General features: G+C 40.0%; 1 protein-coding gene across 2 annotated transcripts; it reads right to left on the bottom strand.

Annotated features, from left to right (window-relative positions):
• Positions 1 to 105: 105 nt before the first annotated feature.
• On the bottom strand, positions 106 to 27,596 carry LOC149181367 (uncharacterized). Of its 2 annotated transcripts, XM_089416594.1 has the most exons (4): positions 26,906 to 27,596; positions 15,898 to 15,962; positions 1,144 to 1,178; positions 106 to 665 (listed from the first exon to the last, which is right to left on the bottom strand). In XM_089416594.1, the coding sequence occupies exons 1-3, from the start codon at positions 26,991 to 26,993 to the stop codon at positions 1,152 to 1,154; spliced, it is 180 nt and encodes a 59-aa protein (XP_089272720.1). In that variant the 5' UTR covers positions 26,994 to 27,596; the 3' UTR covers positions 106 to 665; positions 1,144 to 1,151. The 2 variants fall into 2 exon arrangements, with proteins under 2 accessions (XP_089272720.1, XP_089272719.1); XM_089416593.1 differs by lacking the exon at positions 1,144 to 1,178 and having other exon boundaries at positions 26,906 to 27,343.

Genomic DNA, 27,596 nt, shown 5'->3' with positions numbered 1-27,596 from the left:
TGTAAGTAAGCTTTTGGGAGATAAAAGTCTGACTAGAAAGAGACAATTAAAAGATTCGTCAAGCAAATAAATTTTGCATTTCATTGAACAGTTGTGAGCAAGGTATTCAAGAAATAGGCGTGAATTTAATAAAATGGCCAAATATCGGATGATATTCCCACTGTATTCTATAAAACAAGGATGAATGGTGAATGCCAAGAAAAAATGCTACTCTGATTCTTACATGGTAATATCTAAGCTGCCTAATATACTCAAAAGTTTCAATATACTGCTACTGATTTGACCACTGCACCTTGTAAAGATAATATGCCTTACGCTTCCAAGCATGGTAGTCAAGAATAGGCATGAATAGCCTTATTACTTATCAACATGATCATCTCTTACTTGGAATGAAAAACAAAAACTACTTTTGCACATGCAAAATGCAAGTGATAGTAACAATCAAAATACAGCGCTCCATATTTTCTGTTCAAATGAATTAGTGACAACTCAAATACCTTCCAAATTTTTCAATAAACTACCGGAAAGACTGCCATTGTAATATACTCCAAGATGAGATGTGAAAAAACTATTTATTGGAGTTTTGCAGTCTCTGAAGTCTCAGATTTAGAATTGTCATTGGCTGTAGCTTTACTTGAAACAGTATGTGCCACATAAGGTTTTAACTGCACAAAAACATTCAAATAAACAGTTAATTTCCAATGAGAAGGAAACAAATTATATATAACATATTAACGAATACCAAAATGGATCCTAGAACTTTTTCAATGATCAGTTAAATTAGTTCCACGAGATTCAGTAAATTCATGCGATTGGTTAAGCAATGTAGCATGTTTGTTGCTGGCATTCCCCCAAACTGCTTGTAATACAATACTATTTTGAGTATTAATACATATATTTAGCTTCTCGGTATTTCAGGCTATTGACACAGTGGTTGAAACTTGAGACTGGGAATTGCCACAATATTGTCCCAGGTTCAAATTCCCATGGGCATAAAACCCTCAACATGTGTATAAGTGGGCAAGATTGACGTCCTCCTCATTAAATTGCGCTTTAAAGTAATCATTACTGAGTTGGGCTTCATTGTTCCCGGCAGACCACAAATATATTTTTCTTATCAAAAAGACATTCTCAGTTGATCACCTCTTAATTCAAACGATGTTCCACTCTGTTAAATTCTGAAATAAAACAAACAAAAAAAATAGTTCAGCTAGAAGATGATTTTCTCTCTATCATTACTCTATCCTGAATAATATACTTTCAGCCTTCAAGTATAGAATTGGTTGGTCGTTTACAATGTGAAGTTCAATCTGAAAACTATTTTCAGTGAAAATGACCAAACATTAAACAACTAAGTTTTTTCCAATTTGCACTGCTCCAGACATCACAAGCAAATTGGCTTATTTTCTAACAATTAGGTAATATTTCTCCAAAAATTCTAAATATGTTCTAGAAGCTATACTTATATAAAAATTCAATGATCCATAAATGTAAATAAGAACTTGTAATATTCCATAAATCCACGGAAAACGAACAGAAATATCTAGCTGTATGGTTGAATTCTATCCATCTCTTGGGAAAAGTGATGCAACTGTTATTCAATTTTAAGGTATTATTCAAATGGTCATTGAGATAGGGCATCATCATGTTAATGACCCAGGTTGAAACCCGAGTGGGCATAGAGCCCCGGATTTATAAGCTGTATGAGTTGGATGTTAATTTCCTAACAGTAGAAATGTGGCAGTTTATTAGCTATTAGATTCCTTGCTATAAAAACAATTATTACGTAAATGTACCGAATAAAAGCACAGCTAGGATTTTAAGTTTTTAACAATTATAACGGCAGAAGCAATAATTCAGTACACCAATCTCACAAACACATGCGCACAAAGATTTTGGTCATTTAATTCATAGCTTACAAGGACTTACAAGGGCTCCCCCTTCATAGCATAATGGCCTAGCGAACAAAATACAAGTACAAAAATAAACCTAGAACTCATCCAACTGATCAAACCATAGATCTATCCAATCTTGATTGGTTGACTTGAATCTACTTTGTTGCCCCTTGCACTTTCGTCGAACCCTACACACCTGAATGTAAGTCCTTCTCCACCCAATCACTGAGATGTGTCAGATTTCCTGTGTTATGTAAAAAATTAGTTAATTTTAGGTTTATTATTTAATTTTAGGCTTAGTTAGACGAAAGGGCACGATCATAAGATCATGCCCTTTCCCCAAAGGGTGTCCATGGCAGTATATAAGCCAGGAACCCCATTTGTAATCATCATCATCTATCAATTCATCATTTTAATAAAATATTTATACATATATTTCTCGTATCAGAAGTTTTTTACTTCATCTGGTATCAAAGCGCGTTCGCTCCTCAGGCTATATTTATCCGTTGCCAACCGCAATTCCCATACGCACACGCCTTTCCATCCACTGACTCCACCTCCCTATCTACAACCACCCACTCAACAGCGCAGCACTTTATCGTTAGCTCACGGCCTGTCCACGCACCTTCCGCCATACAATACTCTTTGCGCAAACAATAAACCTTCCGCATCAGCGCAGTCCGCTGTCTGTCCGCCCTTCCGCCGGTAGCTCGACCTATCTGCGCGTGTCACTGCCCGAATCCCTCCGCACACACGCGCCCATACAATTGTCTGCGCATACAACCCCGTTCAAACCCAGCGCTTCGGTGATTTCCGCTTAAAGGTTTTTGGAACGATCAGCAGGAGGTGACCCCCACCAATGGACGTGACGGTCAGCATAGACTTGAAATAGATATAACGTGACATATAATATATATAACATATATATATAAAAGTTAATTTAATTAATTAAATTTATTTAAAAAAAAAAAACTTATGTCATATAATTAAATTAATTAATTTAATTTAATTATTTCAAAAAAAAATTAAGCTGGCAGATAAATACACGCCCCCGCAAACCCGCTCGATGTCGACAATGACAATGGCGGATTTCCAAAAAAAATTGTTGGACTCGGAGCATAAGATAAATAGCAACCACGATGAGGTCAGTAAAAGATTAGATGAATTCAAGATCAAGCTTGAGGGACAGGCTGACCAAATAAAAAATCTTCAGGATACGACAAATCGAATAGAAATAAAGATGGAAAATCAACATGTCCAAACAGAAGCAGACATCAGAGAGGTCTTAACAATGCTGAAAATTCTGTGTAAAAAGACGAATTGTACACCCGAACAACTACTAAAAGAAAATGAAGAGAATCAAGAACACGTCTCATCAGATTCAACAAAGTCAACAGACTCTCATGAAAAGGTTGAATCGCCAAAAAATTAGCGACACCCCACCAAGAAGCGAGTAACACAGCCTTTACAAACAAGCAACTTTGGGATACCTTTACCAATCAACACCCTTTTTTCGCTCAACCATTAGCAACATACCAGCGAAGGGCAAAAGTCGAGATGCCTAAATTCGATGGAAACGAAAAAAACAATGTTGCATGGATAAACAAAGCAGAAGAATACTTTGAGATATATGACATCAATGACGATGACGAAAAGCTCAGGAACGCATCCATGAAAATGGAAGGAGAAACATATAACTGGTATATGTGGTGGAAAAAAACAAGACACGTCATTAGCTAGAGAAAATTTAAAGATGCCTTCTTTAAAAGATTCCAAGGTGTAAAAGAAGAAGAGTTCTTTTCAAAACTCATCAAGTTACGACAAAAGGGAAGTGTGGACGAATACACTCAAGAATGGGAGACTTTAGTAACACGAGTACCTGGGTTATCAGAATCTCGTTTGATTCAATCATACGTCTCAGGACTCAAAACCCATTTATAAGCAAAACTTGAGATGCATGACATTACATCAATAGAAGTAGCAAGACAAAAAGCAAAAACAACCGAAAAGAAATTTGAACCAATATTTTGGTCAAAGGCAGAAAAAACATATGCAAGACAAAGGATACCCAAGTATGTGGACTCAAATAATACAAGATACGTTCCACCACATCGACGTGAAGATGAAAAATCCAATGTGGAAACGCAATGGATAAAAGAGGGTAAATGCAAGCACTGTGGTGAGAAGTGGGACCCCAAACATAGATGTGCTAAAGGAAAAGAACCAAAGAACCTATATAATTGTGAAGCAACCAATGATTCAAATAGTGAAGATTCTGACATAGAAGAAATAGAAGATGCCCCAGAATTCTTACCAGAATTAGATGACGGGAGTATTCCGCAAGTGTCATTATCAGCCATGACAGGTATATCACAACCTCAGACCTTAAAGTTAAAAGGACACATAAAGAAGAACAACGTAGTGGTTCTCATAGACTCTGGAAGCACACACAATTTTCTAGATGCAACCGTGGCAAAGAGACTCATATCTTTTCATTTCCCTTACCAAACATGAAAGTGATGGTAGCTAACGGTAAGAAGATTGAAAAGGTGGGGAAATGCCATAAGGTCAATTTGCAGATTCAAGACTTTAATCTAGAGTCTCCGTTCTTCACGGTACCGTTAGGAGGAGTAGATGTAGTCTTAGGTATCCAATGGCTACGAACTTTAGGTACTTATGCTACCAACCATCAAGTACAATTTATAAAATTCAAATGGGGAGGTCAGAAGTACAAACTACACGGATTCCAAGCACCAGAAAATCAAGTTGTATCATCATCTCAGATGATGAAGCTGAGTCGAAAAGGAGCACCTGCTTATGTAGTACAATGTCACCAGTTAGAAATGTTATCTGCAAATATGACCAGTGAAGAGTCACCAGAGATACAAGATCTAATTCGGAATCATGAAAAAGTAATTCAAGACCTACCTATGAAGATGCCGCCTAATAGGGAAATTGAGCATACAATAGAAGTCAAGGCAAGATCAGACCCTGTCAACATCAAGCCATACCGATATCCACATCACCAAAAAACGGAAATTGCAAGATTAATCCAAGACCTTTTAAAATGTGGGACCTTGATCATCTTGGAATATCTGATCAAGTGGAAGGACTTACCAAAGAAGACGCTTCTTGGGAGAATGAAGCATTTTGTCAACAACATCCGTCGTTGCGTATGCTTTGAGGACAAAGCATTCTTTCGAGAGGAAGGCAATGTTATGTAAAAAATTAGTTAATTTTAGGTTTATTATTTAATTTTAGGCTTAGTTAGAAAAGGACACGATCATAAGATCATGCCCTTTCCCCAAAGGGTGCCCATGGCGGTATATAAGCCAGGAACCCCATTGTAATCATTCATCATCTGTCAATTCATCATTTTAATAAAATATTTGTACATATATTTCTGCGTATTAGAAGTTTTTTACTTCATCCTGCACCTAGCACATGCTACTTTATTCCTAGCAGAAAACAGATCTACTGAATAAATACACAGCTAGGTTCCTAACACAAGTTCAGTAGAAGGTAATTTAAATAATCAATTCCATTGTTGGAAGAAATTGCCATTGATGTCAAAGGATGAAAGGGACTTTGATATGATGCAATTGTTTCATGATATGCATGCAAAAGTCAGTAAAATTTGGTACAAGCCCTCCCTAGATCAATAGCCTTCATCAAGCCATTTCATGTGATAGGTTGCACGCTTTGTGGGTCCTCTTTTTTGGAGAGATATTAAAGGTTGAAGTTTAATGCCCCAAATGGATGGGTGTGTCTCCAGTTCATGCCACAAGAATCCATGATCTTTAAGCTTCAATGTTTCCCCTAGAAGGAGGTCTAGATTGTAATCAAATTTACCTCAAGTGCATTTGTCCAAATCAGCCTTGAAAGATGCTGTCATGAAAGACAAAAATTATTTTTATAAGGCGGCTAAGCCTCCTTTTACAGGTCGGCTCCAGCAAACAAACATGCCTTTTCTGGGGCAAAATTTTAGTTCTAAGTTCAGGTCGGCCCTAAAAATGGCCTCCCTCCAAATGTGTATATATATGGATAGTCATGTGCATTCCAATGGAGTAAATTTGGAGCATCTGAGCATACATATCTCTGAAATAGTCCGAAGCCAAAAGAAAGAGGAATCTGGTGATATGAAGAGCAGTGATCAATGCTAACAGAACGAATTTCTCAAGTATTTTCTGAGGACTAGTTTTAGATGGAAATATTCGTTGATCTGGACTGGTTAAGCGCCAAAATTAACCACAGAATAGGGCCAAATTTAGCCCTGAAGCAAACCGTAGAGAGGCCGAAATTCAGGCTTGTTTCAAGCCACAGGAGGGCCAAATTTCAGACCTGTGTAGGCAACAGGATAAGGGTCTAAAGTTGCAGGGAGGAAGGCCACAGAACCTCAGGAGGGAGGCTGCAGGCATAAGGCTGAAGTTGGAGCTGTGATACCGCAGAGAAAGGGCCTATTTAGGCCGTGGGCAGAGGGGCTGAGATCTAGCCTGTGCTGGGCACAGGAGAATGGGAAGTTAGGCAGCAGAGTCAGGACGAATTGTCTCGTTCTGGCAGCAAAAGAAAGGCTTATCTAGGCCAAGTTTCAGGGCACCCAAGAAGCCTGTTTAGGCCAAGTTTCCAAATCTAGTTTAGGTACATATCAGGCCTTTTTTGAGGTCCTCTTGGAGGCCTAATTAAAGTTTTGGTTGCGGCATGGAGAAACCCATATATTAAACCAGTGTTGATAATATCGGTATCAGCAAAATATCAGCAAGGGTCCAGAAAACATCTTATCGGCAATATCAGCAAAATATCGGCAAGCATAAAAAATCATTTTTTTCAGATTTTTAAACATAGCCGATATTTTCAAAATATGGCGATATTTTGCCAATATTTTCAAAATATTGCGATATTTTGCCGATATTTTGAAAATATCGTGATATTTACTCGGCGATATATTGTTTTGCCGAAAATATAGCGACATTTTCAAATATCACCGATATTATCAACATTGCATTAAAATGTCCAAAGACTATTCTAAGGCCTAATTTGAGAGCACATCTAAGGATAATTTGAGATTATGATCATGTGTTGTCTTAGGCAGAGGTTGAGGCAGTTAGAAGTTGGGTAGACCAAAGGCACATTGAGTTATATTTGATGAAGCAGCTTGGGGACGTGAATTTGCATGAGTACAAGTTCATTGATGATGATACAGTGAGACAGTGGTTGATGAGCAACAGTAGTTGAGAAAGAGGACAGTGACAAGATTGTATAATTGTTGAGTTTGTCCAGAGTTGTAATTGGGTCACTATCCCTAGTACAGGAGCCTAAAATTCTTGCTCTATCTTTTATTATTAAGGGTGGCAGGGTGGTGCTAGGGAAGGAAGTTGTTGCTTCCTTTAGGAGGTTGTCACCTCCTTCTAGTAGTGGCTAGTAAATTATTAGAGGTTGTAGCTCCTTACAATAGTGGCTGGTAAAACTGGAAGTTGTAGCTTCCTTAAAGATATAAAAAAAATGTTAATATAAATCTTGTGTACTTTTGATGTGATGTTATTGGTTTATTCTCTATGATACTAAATTGTAAGAAAAAGTGAAATATTGATTCACACCCCCCAGTATTTCCAACAATTGGTGTGAGAGTAGGTTCCTTCATCACAATCTAACAGCTGGAAAGCAAATTTCGGGAACAAATATGGGAAAGGAAAAAAGGCTAGCCTCCAAATGCTCCAAGAAAAAGGAAAAGGAAGTATCCTCCATTGCAATGATGCCAAAACATACTAAAGTCATTAATGAAGATCAAGTTGACCCAAATGTCATGTTTCCACCTCCCATGTTTGATGGAACAAACTATGAGTTATTGAAGTGCATCTATGGAGATCTATTTGAAAACCCTAGATTATATATGGTTTGCAATTATCACTGGAGATACAACCACAAAGGAGTCAGAAGAAGATGATGCAAGAGCAATGGATACCATTCTAAGAAGCTTATCAGAGCCTGTAAAAGACAAGGTGGGACAATGCCCCTCAACTAAATATCTTTGGTAAAGGCCAGAAGAGCTTTATGCAAAACAAGCCAAAAAGAAAGTTGCTCGCTTAAAGATGGAGGCACATGAGGCAAAAAGGAGAGAAGAAATTTTGACAAGTCATCTTAGAGAAAAATTTGAAGATTTGATCAAGCTACAAACTGAATTTGATCAATAAGAGAGAAGGATTAAAGAAGAAATTATCTCCTTAAATGTGAAATTTCCTTAATTGCAGTTACTGCAAATTATTCTTCTATCTTATGCAGATTATTTGTATTAAGAAATTAATTAAGGCAAATAACGAATAAAATCACCACTGCAATTTTCACCAATAATAACAAGAATTGAGAAAAGTAATGTGCACACAATATTTAGACACCGATATTTTTGGACAATAGCCCCTGGAAAAACCCCAATGTGAGGAAAACCAATGCAGTAGATGAGGGTTTTATTATTAATAATAATCTTCAGCAATTGAGAATTACATAGACTACTTGCCTCTCACTGGCAAAGCTTTGGCAATAATTTTCCTTCACCTCTAGTAGCCAAATCGAACTAGAAAATCCTTTTCAAACAAACTCAGCCCTTCTCTATGCAACTCGCACCTCCTCCACCAACACACACTAGCAAAAACTGGAAATGCATTTGGGCCTCTTCTGGAAATCGCATTGCCTCCGGAAATTCATTTCAGCAATAATCTTTGCCTCCCTCACACCTCCTCTGGCAACTGGAAATGGAATTGCCACCCAACAGCTCGCACTAGCTACAGCCTCTCTACAAAATTAATTTGGCCTACTTCCTTCTCTCGAAATAACTGCAATCTTTGTGAAGAATTTCTCTGGAAATTCTCTCGTCAATTTTCCTATTGAAACCCCACTGCTAGTGTCCTCCATGCTATCACTACACCCTTGCTCTCATTGCAATTCTTGTATCTCTAAATGGCCCATCGACTTGCTCTTATAATCTCCCGTTGACGAATCAACAACCACGTCTAACTCCAATCGATGGTTAAGATCATCTTGAGTCCATTTCATGTCCTTTCTAGAGATCACTAGAGCAAAATCGATTTTCTCTCAATTAATCTAATTTAATTAACCATTTTTCCTAAGTTAGACTTAGGAAAATAATTAAAAACTAGCTAATTAATCTAATTAAGACATTTCCCTTAGAAACATTTTTTGGGTCTTGGAGATAATTATCCTCCTATGTTCCTTAGCCTCGTAGACACCAAAAGAGACTAGAACACCTATCTGAGCTACAAAAACTAACACTCCCTCTTAGCGAGGAAGGTGTTCTCCACTACTCCCAACTTATCCCTGAAGAAGACAAACTTTGCCTTACCCAAGGCCTTTGTCAGAATATCTGCAACCTGCTAATCTGTGGAAACATACTGTAGCCGAACTGATCCATGTTGTACACAATCTCTGATGAAGTGGTATCTGATGTCGATGTGTTTCGACCTATCATGGAACACTGGATTCTCAAAGAGCTTGATGCAACTCTGATTGTCACAGTAGATACTGGTTGAATCCATCCTCTAACCAAATAGTGCCACTAGCAGCTTCCAAAGCCAAATAGCTTCACATGTAGCCATGCTTGTTGCCATGTATTCTTCCTTTGCATAACTCAGTGCCACAGACTTATGCTTCCTGTTGCACCAAGAGACAACCCCTGATCCAATATTGAAGCAACACCCTGAGGTGATTTTCCGATCCACTACACTACCTACCCAATCTGCATTTGTATATCCCATCAATTTGACACCATCACCTCGAGTAAATCTCAAACCATACTCGATTGTACCTCGTAGATATCACAATACATGTCTCGTTGTTGTCCAATGTCCTCTCTTTGATCCCACCATGAACTGACTGAGTGTTGACTGTGAAACAAATGCCTGGCCTTGTCTTGACCATATACATAAGAGAGCCAATAAGTTGCCTATACAAGGTTGGGTCCATTGTTGTGTCCTCTGATGCATCTATCTTCCTCCAATTGGTAATCATAGGCGTAGACATGGGTCTATAGTCCTGCATCCTAAATTTCTTCAGAATCTCCATAGTATATCTCCCTTTCCCAAGGAAGATCTCCCCATCTATCTGCCACACCGCTAGTCCTAGGAAGTAATGCATCAATCCCAAATCCTTCATCTCGAACTCTGTTGCTAAGTCCCTCTTGCAGTCTTCTATGAGCCCTGATGACCCTGTCAAAAATAGATCATCCACATATAATACAAGAATGAGAAGCTCACCTCCTACCATCAAATAGTAGAGGTTTGAGTCTTCCTCACTCTTCATGAAGCCCATCTACTACAAGTGACAACAGATCCGAACATACCATGCTCTGGGAGCTTGCTTGAGTCCGTATAGCACCCTCTTCAACCTGCAAACATGGGTATCCCTCCCATGTGTCTCAAATCCTTCTGGTTGTTCAATATACACCTCCTCTTCTATTACTCCATTCAAGAAAGTCATCTTGACATCCATCTAGTGAATTTGCAATCCCATCTGCACTACTAGCGAGATCACGACCCTAATAGAAGTGTCTTTGGCCACTAGAGCGAATGTCTCCTCATAGTCTATGCCCTCTTTCTGAGCAAAACCCTTGGCCACAAACCTAACCTTATACTTGGCCACACTGCCATCTACAGCGTATTTGATCTTAAAGATCCAATGAGAGCCAACTACTCCCCTGTCCAACGGCCTAGGCACAATCTCCCATAAATCATCCAGCATGATGGAGTTGTATTCCTCCACCATTGCATCTTGCCACACCTGATGTTGCGCAACCTCATGATAGTTGGAAGGCTCTCTGTTAATGACCTCTATCACCAATGCCTTATACCTATCTGGTTGTCTTTGCTCTCTGGTGCTCACTCTAGGAGCTCCCATGAACTCCTGCACACCTCTCAATGTTTGAAGCACCTCCCTGTTTCTTCTTCCACTGGTAGTGGGTGGAGCTTCACGCTCCTCATCCTGCCCCTGCTGCTCCATCTGCTATGAACTCTCCTCTACACCTGTACTAGTCACTATACTCGTACTAGTGCCCTAAGACTAAGATCCTTGTTCAACTCTTGGAGCTTTTGTTGGCCCACTCTGATCATCTGTTGGCAACTCGCGAGATCTTCTGAAGGCTTTCTCCTCACATCTCGTCTCATGATAATCTTCCTGCTACTAGGAATGTAAATCTTGTATGCCTTGGACGTTTTGCTGTACCCAACGAAATATCCCTTCTCCGCAGTCTAATCCAACTTGGTGTGTTTGTCATCTGGCACATGACAATAAGCTATGTTGCCAAAGATTTTGAAGTGTCCAACCTCTGGCTTCTTTCTTGTAAAAGCCTCCTCGGGTGTCATCTTCCCTAGCACCTTGTGAGGAACTCTGTTTTGAATATACATTGTTGTACTACATGCCTCTACCCAGAGAAATCTAGGCATGTCCTAGTCATATAGCATCACCCTTGCTACTCCAACTATCGACCTGTTCTTCTGCTCTGCGACCCCATTTTGTTGTGGATTATATGGAGTTGTCCATTCTCTCTTGATGCCCTCCTTCGCACAAAACCCCGTGAAGACCTTATCTGTGTACTCACCTCCATTATTTGTACAAAGAACCCTTATTTTTCTCCCTCTCATGTTCTTCAGCAAGGTTTACAAAATCAGCAGTTTTGTCTAGAAATCTGTGCCCATAATCCAAGTCAAATACCGGTCAAACCTTTTCGAAGTCAACACTGTTCAAACTAGCCAAAACAGTTAAGAGAACGCTAGTCAAACAGTCAGCCTGTGGGTCAAATTCAGCCCTACAGTAAAAAGTTAGGCCCTTCAATCAACCCTGCAGTCAATGTTGTACGGTTCAGCAGTCAAACCTGAGGTAAAAGTTAAAACAGCTCAGTGAATGCCCATTCAGCTTGGTCAAACAGAGATATAACTTGGTCAACTGCTCCACACATGCAGCCAAGAGAGAGAGAAAAGGATGATTTCCAAAACCATTTTTTCTTGCTCATACTTGCTTTCTTCGATGGTGTAGAAATGAGGCATCACAATGCCTATTTATGCAAGTCGAATGGGGTGAAATACCCCAAGGAACACGTTCGTTCATGAGCTGGTCTGACTAGTCCTCCCAGGCCGACTTGACGCTCCAAAAATCAAATTTTTAATTTAATCTTTCATAAGTTTTCTAGAATGCGGGAATACCTCTCGATGCTACACAAAAAAATCAACACGACACCCTACCTGTGTAATCAATCAAATATAGGATCAAAAGATCTAGGTTTAAGTTTCAAATTTGAAAGGTAGATTTATGCTGAGAAAGCAGAGGACAAACAGCAAGAAAATGGAATCTCTATGTACCTTGCAGACAAACAATTATCTTGAAATTCACTTGGATAAAAGTGATTTACTGCCCAAAGTTCCTTTTAAATCAGGAATGCTCAAGGAGAGATTATTTAATCCTCTGGTTGTATCACAGGCGAAAACTTGTCCACAATCAGGAGACATTCCGGACATGGCAACATAACTATTGCAGAGCACATACAACATACATAGAATCTTACCTGTAGATGAGAAAGGAACTGAAGAATGCATTCTTGAACCATCAATTTTGGTCCCTGCAACAGTAGAGAATGAAACATTGTCTGGTATCAGTGCTGACTGCATGACAGATGAAATGTTACCTGGAGAGTTGCTGGATGTTCCATCTTGTTCTGCAACAGATGAAGTGCCTGTAAATGAGTTAAATGAATCCTGCGACTCGGAAAAAACCAAAGAAAAAGGTGGGCGTCCAAGTCCAGTATCAGATCTGGACTTGCCTGTCAAAGAAGAAACTCTTAGCCACAAGGGTTTCAAAGAAATAAGTTCAAATCTGCAATAATTGCATTTAGGCATTGACCCTCTCAAGTTTCATGGCTCTAGAAATCCAAGTCATGCATCTAAAGATGTTTTATTGTGGGAGAGATTAGAGTTGGCGAACCTCGATACCGAAAAAAGTAACATTGATGATGAAAAGCAATGCAACTTACAATCTGAGACGAAAGGTTCACCTTTGTTAATATTTCCAGTTTTTGTAAATAAGAATGTAGATATAGGATCTATGCTATTAAATGATATATCATGTCCAAAAGAGAGATGTGCTGATCTACTGTACCTCACGAAGGTACTCGTGGCAAGGGGTTTCATTGGGAATGTGGACATGATTTTTGCACAATGGTACTCGTCAAGTCATCCATTGGACCCCTCTCTATATGAGAAAATAGAAGAGTGTTACAGGGATGACATGCAATTTCAAATAAAAGGAACTTGATAATAAACTACGCCACTTAGGTTCCGTCTATAAAAGTGAAGTTCATGGGAGAAGATCAGAAAAATGTCTCCTTTTCTACTACATAAATGAAGTGTTGATGGAAATACTAGGTCCATTGATTAATGCCCATCCGAGACAATCAAAAAGAGCTTTTGCCACATGCCTGTTGGTAAGCAGCTGCCGGAAGGGACTAATGGTTTGAAAATTTCTGAGATAGCAAAGCATGTTCAGAATTGTGATTTGAATGATCTCCCATCAAGCAATGCACTAGAAGCATTAATATACTTCAGTCTTTCATACGACCTCACTCTATTTGACGGGATTCCATCTTCAGCATTTTGTTCGAAAGCAAATTTCGTTCATTCAAGAGATCCCCACCAGTCAAAAACTTCAAGAGAGATGGAAAGTGACACTGAGGAGAATGATTTCGAAGAATTGGATAATAATGGAAGTACACAATCAGCTTATGAAAGACAAGTTCTAGCACATGCACTGGAAACTGGGAGAGAAGGCATCCACATAGGTACACCTCAAGTATTGTTGTCAGCAAGGGAGCACAGAAGTCAACATGAAGCAAATGAAGTAGGTCTGGGAAATGAGGGCAATGAAGCAGAACGACATTGCACTAGTGGAACTGAAATTGATGAAAGCCATGTAGGATATGCATGGGTGTTGAGTTTAATGGAAGGAAAAATTATGCAGCACTGGAACATGAAATTGCTTGAAGAAAAACAAAGTTGCGAAGAGGGGACTGTAATGTTTCCTATGGATTAATAGCCCAAGGGAGGACGGAATAGCATATCCAACCCCGTAGTCTATAGTCATTGATAAAGGGGTAAACCCATTATCCAATGTTTTAGAGCAACGTTGGGTAAATTTGGGGTGGCTGGGGCAAAAAGCCAGATTTGGGGGCTAAACTTACAACCCCTCTCATTAAATGAAGGAAAGGAGACCCCCATAAGGAATCTAAATAAGAGAGAGATAGAATCATTTATCATCATGGAATTGGATTGAATTATCTCTGTTTTTTTACCTGAGGCTCTGAAGGTTTTAAGACCCCTTTTTCTCTTGACTAGTTTCGGTGGAAGTGATCCCACCCTAGCTAGTCCACTCTTTTCTCTGTTCTGTTACAGCATAATCTATGGAGTAACTCGGGTCTGTACTGGCTAGCAAGAAAGCAAATTTCTTGTGGTTATTACTTGGTCAATCAAGTCTTGCTGAACAGCAGCGAAGTTACTTTTCTGGCAGACCTGACCATCACATGTTTTCTGGACAGCCACGGGCCGCAGGCCACAAAACACAAGGCCAAGGGCGTTTCAGTGAGTTCGGACCCCCTGAACAGAAAATACCAACTCAGCAATTGATGTTTTGGCCAGCCTGTGTAAAACCACATGGGAGGACTTGGGTAGCATACTCAGCTGTGAGTTCTGGGGTATTCTTCTAAGCCCAACGCATTAATCTGGCAGTGAGGATTGGCAGGTCTGAGTAGGACAGTAGATGGGCAGTTAGGGCACAGTCAGTCCTTAGTAAACAGAGATCAAGCAAATATTCAGTCCATAGATTGGTCAAAGAATTTAGAGGATTATTATTGTTGATGCAATTGTAACTACAGAAGTGGTTATTTTGTATTGGTAGACAGCAATTGTTAGTTACTCAGAGAGTCAGAAATACTCATTTAGCAGCCCTAGTGGCAGACTGTTATATTGATATACTGACAAATTTACTACTGTTTGCATCATTGTATACTCTAAGTTATCTATCCCTAAAGTAAAATGATTATTTTGAAAATTTGGTAGTGTCTGCCTTAACCCTAAAAAGGCAATAATCCCCTTGGGACATTACACAACATCATATCTTTATTGAGTCAAAGTTAATCCTACCATGAAATCTATGGAAATCACATCCTATTTTGATTGAAGAATACTTTGAGGTTGCAAGGGTACATCTAGGTGGTGACCCTAAACCTTCACCAATTGACATAATAAACAGCTACACACATGTAGAACCACTTCATTTTTATTTTGGCACATAAGAAGAGCCAGTTTCGATCAATATACATTCTCTTCACACTAGGATGCATTGAATATAGTGTATTGCGTGCCTTGTTCAAAATCAAACTTCTAACATCCCCACATTCTAAAACATACTCCTTTGCATGGAATGAACAAACTATCCTCCTATAAGGAATAACCTTTGTATTTAGGTCATATATTAGTTTCTCTCTACATATCTGACTAAATTCTAGGTACCACGTGTCATTTTTAAGCTATTCAAGGACCTGTCACCTTAGTTGTACAAATAACATATAATGTTAGGGATATGTTGGCTTTTGGCATGCAAAGTTGGTAACAATGATCAAAAGAGTGAAGAGATGGGCCTTGGCTTTTACAAACATTAAATACAGATAGGGAAATGCTTACCACATTGTGTCTTGAAAGTTTGTCTTACATATCCAATATTCTTCTTAGTCATGATTGCCTAAGAAGTTATCCAAATTTTAAATATTGACTTACTACGATAATCCATTTAACAACTCTTTTGACCCCCTTCACAACAATATTAAATGATTACAGTGATCTCCTATGTAAACATTAATGATTATTATGTTTGTATCATATGTTACATTTGTTGAATGAGCTACATAACAAATCTAAGCTAAGAACAAATTATCAAAAGAAAGTAATATCGGACATACCTTGAATCCAGTTAAATCAGGAACAACATAATGTGGCAATTTTGCATCCATCAACACATAGCCACCTATGGCCAAACATGCAATCAATATTAACAAATGAATATAGGAGAAACCTTTATGATCTTTTAACTCTCATCCTCCTATTCTAGATTAAATTCTTTAAGGAAATCTCGTATAAAAACTTTAATACCTTTTACTTATAATAAGGTGTTCATATGATCCATATCAGGAACATTTATGGCAAGAGACTTTGCAATTAATAGGTTATGCACAAATATTGAAATTTGATGCAATGCTAACTCTATGTTATATCAAGTCATAAATTATATATTATATACTACATATGTATAAAATCCAGGTGTAAAACATTCACTAAATTGACCCCTTCTTCATAGAGACAGCCTCCACTAAAACCATCTATAGCAAGAAATCCCTACATCAAAACAAAATATATTTCTTGACCTAATATTTCCCTTTATCAACCTGAAAGACTTCAAGAATGAAAGAAAAAGCAACAATTGTGATATGAACATTGGACAAATTATTTGAAAGGCAAAAAAGAAGATAAGAAGTTGTTTACATTTCGACATCTTGAAAATGATTGAAAATAAATAGTCATACATGTTGATTTTTCTAGTGCAAATTATACAAGCACTTATTTCTGAAACTTGATAATTACTTCCAATGATGTAGATGATTATTTTGCACTTTCAATGTATCATTAAGCAATTACACATTCAGAAATTCAACCATAGAGACAATAGAGCAATAGAGATCACAATGCACAAAGAGACAATATTTTACCTTGGGAAAACCCACTAGGGGGAAAATCCCAGCCAACCTTTTCCTTAGAGAATCAATGCAACAAGAGATACATCAAAGTCAAACTAACCAGCAAGATGACAACCACAAGATGCCTCAAGATGCAAGTCAAACTTCTCCAAATCGCTTAATCGCTTCAAGGAGCCTCTTCCACAAACTTGCTCTAGGTCTGCACTAGGGCTGAATTTCGGCCTCTCCTTTATCTCAGAATTTCAGACCTATGACCAGACTTTACCACAGAAATTTCAGACCTTCAATATCACACGTGCGAGGGCAGCAAAAGAACACATGTGCAAGGAGACTTCTTGAACTCGGCTTCTTCTTCTTCTTCAACTCGGCCTTCTTCTTCTTCATCCTCCTTCGCTATACTAGATCAGAAATACACTTGATTGATGAGAGATGTGAATTTCCTTGGAGTGGAGATCAAATGGTCTCTATATATACACGCTGGAAGGGGTCGAATAGGTGTCTCTTGGGCAGGGCCGACTTCATCACTGGGAGGCCGACTTGGGCATCTTGTGGTGTCTAGAATACAAATTTAAATTTTCATTTTCTCGCTCTTGATAAGGTCATGAAGAACATGCCTTGAAAAAATTTATTTTTCTTTTGTTGGTCTAACCCACGGGAATTTGAACTTTGAATCTCATGCTTTACATATTACTTCATAATAAGGCGATCACCAATTTAGCTACACCCCGTGCGCTTAAAAAAAAATCTTTTGAATATAAAATCAATAAATATTTTATTTTTCTTGCAAGCATGAAGAACATGCTTCAAATAATTTTTCTTTTACAAATATAATTTATATTTCATCATTACAAGTACAAATGAAACATTATGAAGACCGACCATAGCTACAAAATTCAACACTCCCTCTTAGCTAGGGAGGTATTCATAATTACTATCCAGATGTTCTTTGTATACATGATTTCTCTAAGGAAAGGTACAACTCATTGATAGCATCATCATCTTGGTCAACACTCTTGACCTACATTAGCATCATCATCATCAATAGGTACCACAACCCAGGTTAGCACTCCTAACCAATGATACTCACTCAACTAGTCACCATGATTCGATGGGTGCCTCACCTCATGGTACTCTGACTAGTCCAGGGTTGCCATCACCCATGGTCAAACCCTAGGGACACCCATGTCCCAACTCCAAAGGCCTCATTATAGGCCATGATGTTAAAAAGGCACCCACTCCATTGAGTGTCCAAGCCTCAGGGACCATTCCTCTCAAGAATGTTTGTCCCTCATTGTTAATTTTAGATAACAATGGTATGTTCTATGCTTAGCACAATTTACTTCAAAGTTCCTTTAGCAGCCCAATGACAATTTCAAATTATTTCCAGTAGCAATCACATTAACAATTAATCACATTGACAATAAATGCAGATAGAACATAAAAACATATGCAGAAAACAAGCCAAGACAAGAGGACACTAGATTTGGTAGATGCCTAGGAAAACCGCAATGTGGGGAAAACACTTGGATCAAATCTTCTTATTATTATTCAATAATTCAGCACAGAGAGAGAGAGTGCAATAATCAAATTCACTTGCCCAATACACAGTGAAATTAGCCCTATAAAATTCTGCAATCAACTACCATCAACTTCAACCCTAACCAGAAAGTCAACGCTCATCACAACAGCAGTAAAACTTCACCAAAGTAACTCAGTCTTCCTTGGTCAAACTCGGCTTGAATAGGAGGTCAAATGTAGCCCTAAACAACTTGGTCAAACTTGGTCAAAGGAGAGAGAAAAATTGTTGTGATTTTGTGATCAAAACAGAAGTGAACATTGGTCAAACATTCCCAAACACCTCAATTTCTGTGCCAATAAATGTGGCCTCAAGAGAGCAAAATTCTACCCCATAAAGCACAGTGAAACTTGATCAATGAAGCCTTGGTCAACGTTGTCCTGAAACTCTGAAATTCGGCCTGCAATCTAACCCAGAAATTTGTCCTTCATCCACATGTGTGAGAAAGAGAGATGATCACCAAGTTGTACAAACCAATCAGATTAGGAGAGAGAAGAAATGATGAGTGAGTGATGTCCAAATGAGGAGAGAGGTCACTCCTATTTATACAATTTGTTGAGGGTGAAAGGACACATCTATTGGGCTTCTTGAGCCTACATTAAGTTGAGGCTGACCTTAACAATTTGTGCATGAGAGAGAATAAATTCAAAATTCCACTTCTGCTTGTCCGAATGAGATGATCTTTATATCAAACTTGGACCTCTCGAAAAGAGGAATCCAATGCAATAATCATCTTCATCATATGAGTTGTCCCAAGGTGGAATTTGGCCCTAGTTGCCAATTTTAACACTCCCTCTCAACTAGGGAGAATTCCACCTGCCAATCCATTTGTCATCATCATGCCATCTTGTCATCATGTACCATCTTTGTCATCACTGCTCTGCTGAACCATGAAGTAATAATGAAGAAAAAGTGATCAAGAGTGAGTCACAAGACCTTACCACTCTCCACTGACAAAAGTCAGTCCTTGATCCCAGATCAAGTTGTTGAACACCATGCATCCTAGTCATAGGAGTACGGCAGTACACGATGCATCCATCAGTAGTGCTATGGTCCCTAACCACTTTTCCCAACTCATTGGCCAGATGAGAGGTACTTCCCATGAGTCCTGGACTCCATGGGTAGGATGTATGTTGGGGCATCGGCAAGAGAAGGTGAACCACTCATTCTGCTCATATGCCATAGGAGAAGGTGAACCACTCATCCTATGCATATGTCAATCGTAGGGGAAGGTGAACCACTCACCCTACACACATGTCAACAATCATGGGGTATCACAGGGGAAGGTGAACCACTCACCCTATACATAGCGCACCACTAGGGGAAGGTGAACCACTCACCCTGTACATAGCGCACCACTAGGGGAAGGTGAACCACTCACCCTATGGTCGCTCATAGCTCCAAGAAGTACCCCAAAGCCCCCAAGAGCTCCCAGATCTCAGTGTCCAACTCATGTAGGACCCTCATAGGAGGGTCTTTCCACAACTCCAAGTCTCTCTCAGAAGGTTAAGAATTTGACCTTCCCCAAAGGCTTCGTGAGAATGTCTGCAACCTGCTCATCTGTCCTGATGTGTTGGAGCCTTATTGCTCCCTGTTGTACCATATCAAGGATAAAGTGCTACCTGATATCAATGTGCTTGAGCGGTCGGGAACACGAGATTCTCTGAAAGGAGAAATTCACTTTGGTTGTCACAAAAGATCATGGTGGTATCCAGCACGTTCTCAAATAGATCACTGTAGAGATTCCTCAACCAAACAGCTTCACAATAGGCCATACTTGCAGCAATCTATTCAGCCTCGACGGTGCTTAAAGCAACCGATTTTTGCTTCCTGCTCATCCAAGATATTGAAGTAGACGCCAAAGAGAAGCATCATCCATACATGCTCTTATGATCCACCACACTGCCAGCCCAATCAGCATTTGTATATCCATGTAGCCTCAAATTCCCGACAGTGTATCTTAGTCCATAGTGGATTGTGCCCCGGAGATATCTCAAGAGATTCTTAGCAGCAATCCAATGAATGTGATGAGGCTCGACCATAAACTGACTCAACGTGTTCACAGTGAAGCATATGTCAGGACGGGAGTTTACCAAGAACATCAAGGCCCCCACAAGTTGACGATACTCAGAAGGGTTTGCTAATCCGGGCCCAACAGCACTTCCACATAGCTTCTTGAAGTTGAGTTCCATCGAGTAGACACGGACTTGCAATCCACCATCCCACATCTCTCAAGTAGCTTCACAATGTATTTTCCTTGAGAAAGGAAAATCTCACCTGGCTTTTGCCAAACCTCCAGCCCTAGGAAATAGTGCATCAGTCCTAGGTCCTTCATCTCAAATTCGAAAGCCAACTCCCTCTTGCATTGATGAATGAGAGGGTCATCACCTGTCAAAAAGAGATCATCCACATAAAGGACCAGAATGAGAGGTTTGTCCTTTTCAACCTTGAAGTATAGGTTCGGGTCAACTTCACTCCTTGTAAATCCCAGCTTCATAAGATAGTTATCTATCCTCTCATACCAGCCCTGGGGGCTTGTTTCAACCCATAGAGGGCTTTCTTCAACCTGCATACATGTGTCTTACGATCTTGAACTTTGAACCCCTTGGGTTGTTCTACATAGACTTCCTCCTTAAGCGAGCCATGCAAGAAAGCAGTTTTGACATCCATTTGGTGTAGGCTCCATCCTTGCAAGGTAGCAAGGGCTATGATCAAACAAATGGTGGTATATCGGAAATCGATGCAAATATCTCATCAAAGTCTCATCTCCTTCTCTCCTTTTGAGAGAAGCCTCAAGCAACGAACCGGGCCTTGAACTTTTCAGCACTCCACTCAACTCCATGTTTGATTTTGTAAAGCCATTTTGAAGTGACCATTGACTTATCCTTGGGTCTAGGAACCACATACCAGACATCATTCTTCATGATCGACTCATATTCCTCATTCATCGCATCCTTGCAGACTTGGAGCTTCACGGCCTCTTCGAATGTACATGGCTCAGATTGTATAATGGTACTCGTAGCAGCTAAGTACCCTTGGTACCTGTTCGGCTTCTTGCTTTCACGAAATGTTCCCATTGGTGCAACTTGTCTCTCGGCATCTTCAAGAGTATCTTTGAGCCACAAAGGTCTTTTTTTTGTAGAGGGCTCACTAGGAGATGGATCAATGGGATCCACTAGACCTTCAACATCGGGCATTGGATCATTCGTCAAAGATTCATCCCGCTTTCTTATATCATCATCATTGTCCTTCCTAGGGATAGGAAGATCTCAGATTTTCCTCAGGGCAAAATCTTCATCGAAAGTGACAGCATGACTTATTTCCACTTCTCTTTGACCAGGCACATAGATTCTATATGCCTTCGAAGTTTCACTGTAGCCCACAAACGTTCCTTTCTTCCTAGAAGCATCTAGCTTGTTTCTTTTCTTTTGCCACATGAAAATATATGGGACAACCAAAAATTCTAAAATGAGAGACATCAAGTTTCTGACTAGTGAAAACTTCTCCGTGTGTCTTGAAGTCCAATGCTTGATGCAAGCATCTATTTTGAACATACACAGCGGTGTTGGCAGCTTCTCCCCATAAAAACTTCGATAGACCTTAGTCATGAAGCATGGCACGGATGGCTTCTATGATAGTTCAATTCTTCATTTTGGCAACACCATTTTGTTCAAGAGTATATGCAGTAGTGGTCTCCCTCCTAATGCCAACTTCTCTACAATAGTCATTGAATTCATTTGACTCATATTCGATCCCATTATCGGTCCTCAATATTTTGATCTTCTTCCCTGTTTGATTCTCGACCAAGGCTTTGAAAGAGCAAAACCATTTGAACACTTCGCCCTTCTTCTTTAAGAAATAGATCCATGTTTTGCGAGAGAAGTCATCCACAAGAATTGCATTGTACAAATATCCTCCCAAAGATGTTACGAGCAACATACCTAATAGATCATAATGGACCAATTGAAGAATATCAGTAGTTTGACTTCCACTTGAGGGGAATGGTCCCCTTGTATGTTTTCCAGTTGCACAACCTTGACAAACTCCTTCATGATCTAAGTTGAATTTGGGCATACCTGTGACCATCTTCCTTACATCAGGTAAGGCTTTGTAATGAAGGTGAGCAAATCTTCGATGCCATAATTCGAATTGAAGAGAAGTATTGCAAGTCATAGCTCCCAATGGACTTCCTCCAACCTGATAGAGACCTTCAACCCTAAATCCAAGAGTGAATGCATCTTTCAAGTTCCTTTGCCAAACACAAACCTTCCCATCAATGAATGTCACCTTGAAACCTTTATCTTCCATCGCAGAAATAGAGACCAGGTTCTTTTTCAAATCAAGTACATATAACACTTCTTGTAAATGAAGGGTTTGACCTTGATTTAAGTGAAGAGTAACAGTCCCAATTCCTTTCACGGGATAAGTGGCATTATCCCCAAGTATAATCTCCATATTTGTCTTCTTTTCAATCAAGTTTGAGAGGGCTTCCTTGTACCCAGTGAAGTGCCTTGAGGCACTGTTACCCACCACCTTGTGGGTGATATCCCCAAGAGAATTTTTTCTCCATGATGAGCCTCAACCGGTAGCCAGCAACCCCTTGATGCCTCCTACTAGCTCGTTGTGCCATTTCTCTGCCACCTAAGCCAACCATGTGGTCCCTCACCCACCTGTATTGATCGTATGTTTGAAGGTGGAGCTCCCGAATCTAAAGGTATGTCTTGTCATTTGGTAATTAAGTATTGGGTTTACTTATCACGGATACTTCTGGGTATGGATTGATGGGGGGATTTGGCGGAAAGAGTGGGCTTAGTTTGTGCTCATGTCCCCTTGACCTCTTTTAGTTGCCACCTTGGATCTTAGTCTGGTGGGATCTCCTTTATTAACCATTTGGTTCTAGGGTGGTACTACTTGGGAAACCCCGATTTTGGGTGCATGGTCCACTCCTATATCCGCACACATCACTCCTTTTCCACTCACTATACCCCATTCATCTTTTCTCCCACCCGGTCCAAATTCCCATTCGGGGTCCACATAGGGCTAGCCTCCCTATCCCCTTGCCCCCACCTTGGGTCAGGCCTAGAATGATGCCCTGAAGGTTGAAAGCATTAAAAGAAAAAGTGAAAAGCATAAATGGCCACATTTAACAGAAATTGTACCACAAAATGCAAAAGATGGTCAGGACAAAAATAATTAGCACGTGGGCAAAAGTCGACACATGAGCTCTACCCCATCCATGGCCATCACCCTGGTTCCATAGGCCCTAGATGAGCCTCCTCTATCATTCAGGAACCCATGATTGTCCCAACCCCTAGAGGGCAATGAACCACCCTACCTCAAAAGGGGTAATCACTACTATATTATACACATCATGCTCTTATGTCTTTGAGCCCCAAGCAATTAATTAAAGAAAATTCATAAAAGGCAAAAGGAATATAAAGAAGGGTGGAAAAATCAAGGTCGAGGCACCTCATGTACCACGACTACTCCCTCCTATACATTATATACCCAGGTGTGGGCTTCCCCTTATCTAGCTACCCCTATGCCCCATTATGTGGCCCAGGGTTGCCCCCCTCATTCCCTATTCCATCTCACCTATTTTTCACTTGCCACCCCCATTAGAAGGTGTACCTTGGACATATTATCCCCTCTAAGGGTTGAAACCACCTAATGAGGTACTTGGCTAACCCCCTTTGGAGTTTGGAGACACTAGCACATGCCAAAGCCCACTACGAAGGGCATGCCATTATGAAGTGCCCACTTTGTTATCCATGGTTTGTAAGCTCCTTTACCCAATTATTTTAATGATTGATTGTACTGGAAGCCTAGGGGACACATTGGATCTTATGCAGGATTGCAAGTGGTTTCCATTTGGGTTTGGCTTCCCTATATGGGATCCTGACCCCCAGAGGTCCACATTGGCACATGTAGGGTGTGCATAGAGAGCCATGGGCCTCCACAGCAGCAGACAGCACTCCACGAATCTTCATGGATGTTCAGAGACTACTAGCAATCCATTTTGGGACGATGGCGACATGATTGGTACATTATGCCCAGCAGGCCCCACAGGAGCCCCACACCCTTGGCAGGTGTCCCAACACTTGTACGATGTCATGGCAGCATTCATTCCACCACTTGACCATTGCAGAGGATCTACAAATATCTCTGATTCATATGGAGACCCATGGGGTTATTGATGTGCCCTCAGACCCACTGAGAGCACCGCAAGTCTATACTTGGAGAACAAGGGGCCACCCCCTTGTCCATCATATTCCGAGGAATTTATTCCTCAATATGGCACTTCATGATGTTATTGAGCCTTTGGAGGGCCCTACGACATGCATACATCATTATTTGGCCCCTTGTAAGGCTTGTTTTTTACATTATGAGCTAGTATGGTGGGCTTGTCGCCATTAGGAGTTATTATTTGCAAATTATTTTCTTTAGGGGGGCATAGGGTAATTCAAATTCCTTAGGAGGCTATATATTGATGTTAGATGCATTCATTTTATCATCACTTGACTTGGGATCTCTCTAATCATAGAGAATTTTTGCACTTTTTCCTTGGTGGATATTTTTGGAGATGGATGAATTTTGATGTATGGATTTGGGCTATTTCTCTTGCCTTGGAGCTTTATTGAGCAAACGAAATGTTGGTTGGATATACTCTATAACGTTGTAAGTAAATTTTGATGTTATTATTCTTGTCGCTGCATACTGCTAAAATTAGGGCTAGTTGTTGCATTATCGAAATGTGGAATTGAGCATGTTTTAGCTAATTTAATGTATGGTCCAATGTTATATGAATGAAATGTCCTAGAGATTTATTTATCTCGAGAAGCTTGCATCATTTTCTTTAAATGCTTGAAAGTCGCTTTTCTTTTCTTACTATCTACATTGGATGAAGTTGACTTTCTAGGCCTCCTTGATCAAAAATCCAAGTTTTTACTCATTACCATCCTTGACTTCATATCCCAAGTGAATTAGGCACTAGTTCCATAAAAAGGGTGATCATATTAACCTTCTTTTCACCATTTTCCCCTTTTTCCCAAGTCTAGCCCCATTGGGTCACCTAGGGCATCAATTTCCCGACAATTGGCCCAAGGAAAAATTTCGATCTCCTCTAGGCTACTGCGCTGGTGGGTCCCCTCCCTCTCCTCCAAATTTGAGACCATTCTGACAGTGGAATCTCCGGGAATCTCAAGCCCTAGCTCTAGGACCGAATTGTGCCCAAGCATCCCGAAGGCTAGACCTCAATAGGATCAATTCAACCTTTTGAAGAAAGTATTCTTGTTTGGTCATTTCCCCTCACCTTGTCCAGGATAGGAACATCATTGGTTGCTACATTCCATCCCCGAACCTGGGTTGGGTCCACTTGGCCCTGTGTGGCCCACTTCTCAATAAAGACTATTTGTCAAGAACCATTTGGGAATCCAAGTTTCCCAAAGATTATATGTATTGAGAAACTTGTTCATAAGCCTATCCTTTCTCCCTCAAGCCTCCAATTCTCATCCCTTATCCCTGGTGGACCAAGTCCTTGCTTAAAGGCAAGCAAGCTCCATTCTTCACTACATCCTTGGGAAAGGGTTTTCGGGTTCACTTCTCACCTATCCATTGACATATACTTTACAAGTGAATCCCTACACTATCAGGACTCCTCCCATCAGTGAAATTCTATAAAGAACAAGGAAGACTTAGCTGTGGTGACAGTGGGCTAAGCCTCCACAGTTGCCCTTAATCTTGCAGTTGCCCTCCTAGGGAACCCCTTTAGGTCCCCTGCTGGTTTGAGTGGTAACAAGCACCACTATCAATCAACCACTAATCCAATGTATCCGGAGAAGAGGCAGTGGTAAGGGCAAAAAAATGATAAAATTCTTTTTGCTTTTCTACAACATTAACTTCTTCATACCTGGAGTTTCTTGACTTCTTGGGAGGACGACCATTTCCATATCGAGCAGCGGGAGCATTCCTCTTTCCTTTGTTGTTGAACATGTTGTTCCTTTGATTGTCATTGCCTTTGTAGTTGTTGTTATTGTTGTCATCATCTCTTGGAGTATCCTTCTTGTGAGGACACTCTCTAGCGAAGTGGCCAAACATGTTGCAATTGAAGCATCTTCCTTTTCTTCCTTCTTTGAATCTCGGCTTGAACCCTTGACCTTGTCTTCTTGGACCAGCATTGTTCTTCCTTTTAGCATGAGCGAAGAAGGCGGTAGGATTGTTTCCATTTGAGGGCTTGTCTCTTTCCATCATCCTTATTTCTTCTTGAGTGCATCTAGCCAATAATTCATCAAATCCTAGAATCCTGTCATTGTTGAGGATGGTAGTGTTAAACACATCCCATTCTCTTGTAAGGCCTCCAAGTGCAATAAGAGTGAGCTCCTGTCACCAATAACTTCTCCAATAGATAGGAGATCATTCTTGATTTCGGTAATCCTCGTGAAGTAGGATTGAATGGATTCTCCTCTATCCATCTTGATGTCTTTCAACTTGTTCTTGAGAAAGAGAACTTGATTTGCATTATTTACTTTGAACATCCCAATCAGCGTGTCATACATATTGTTAGATGTTTCAAAATCAGAAATATAGGCAACCAAAGGCTTGTGAATAGAATCAACAATAATTTTCTAGTTTTAACCTCACCTTTCTTGTACTTTGTTTTTGCAGTAGCGGGTGCACTTGAAGGAGGCTCCACTACTCTTCCAAAGTCAAATCTAGAGACATCTTCCATGCATGATAGTCGGATTTGTCCTTAAGCTTGTCCTCAGATTTGAAGTAAGATGTAGTCATCATTGGGACTAGTTCCAAGTTCTTGTCCAACAACTTCCCTTAGTGATTTCTTTTCCTCACTCTTGCTTGGGCTTTGTCTTCACCTGAGCTCTGATACCATGTTAATTTTAGATAACAATGGTATGTTCTATGCTTATAGCACAATTTACTTCAATGTTCCTTTAGCAGCACAATGACAATTTCAAATTATTTCCAGTAGCAATCACATTAACCATTAATCACATTGACAACAAATGTAGATAGAACATAAAAACATATGCAGAAAACAAGTCAAGACAAGAGGACACCAAATTTGGCGGATGCAAAGAAAAACCCCAATGTGGGGAAAACCCTTTGATCAAATCTTCTTATTATTATTCAATAGTTCAACAGAGAGAGAGTGTACAATAATCAAATTCACTTGCCCAATACACAGTCAAATCAGCCCTGTAAAATTCTGCAGTCAACTGCAGTCAATTTCAACCCTAACTAGAAAGTCAACGTTGGTCAAAACAACAACAAAACTTCACCAAAGCAGCTCGGTCTTCCTTGGTCAAACTTGGCC

Source organism: Pinus tabuliformis, chromosome 3_2, assembly GCF_031772625.1.
Source record: "Pinus tabuliformis cultivar Carrire ecotype Pingquan chromosome 3_2, CPIR1, whole genome shotgun sequence".
NCBI lineage: Eukaryota > Viridiplantae > Streptophyta > Pinopsida > Pinales > Pinaceae > Pinus > Pinus tabuliformis.
Note: the sequence above shows the minus strand (reverse complement) of the source record. Positions and strands in the feature narration are given on the sequence as shown.

Excerpts from the sequence above, each read along its gene's own strand:
- LOC149181367 (XM_089416593.1), bottom strand. The coding sequence starts at position 26,993 with ATGGAAGATGTCTCTAGATTTGACTTTGGAAGAGTAGTGGAGCCTCCT. Across the intron at positions 15,963-26,905 it reads AAAAACAAAGTACAAGAAAG|GTGGCTATGTGTTGATGGAT; the intron begins GTGAGGTTAAAA and ends GTTTGGCCATAG. Across the intron at positions 666-15,897 it reads CTGATTTAACTGGATTCAAG|TTAAAACCTTATGTGGCACA; the intron begins GTATGTCCGATA and ends GTTTTTGTGCAG.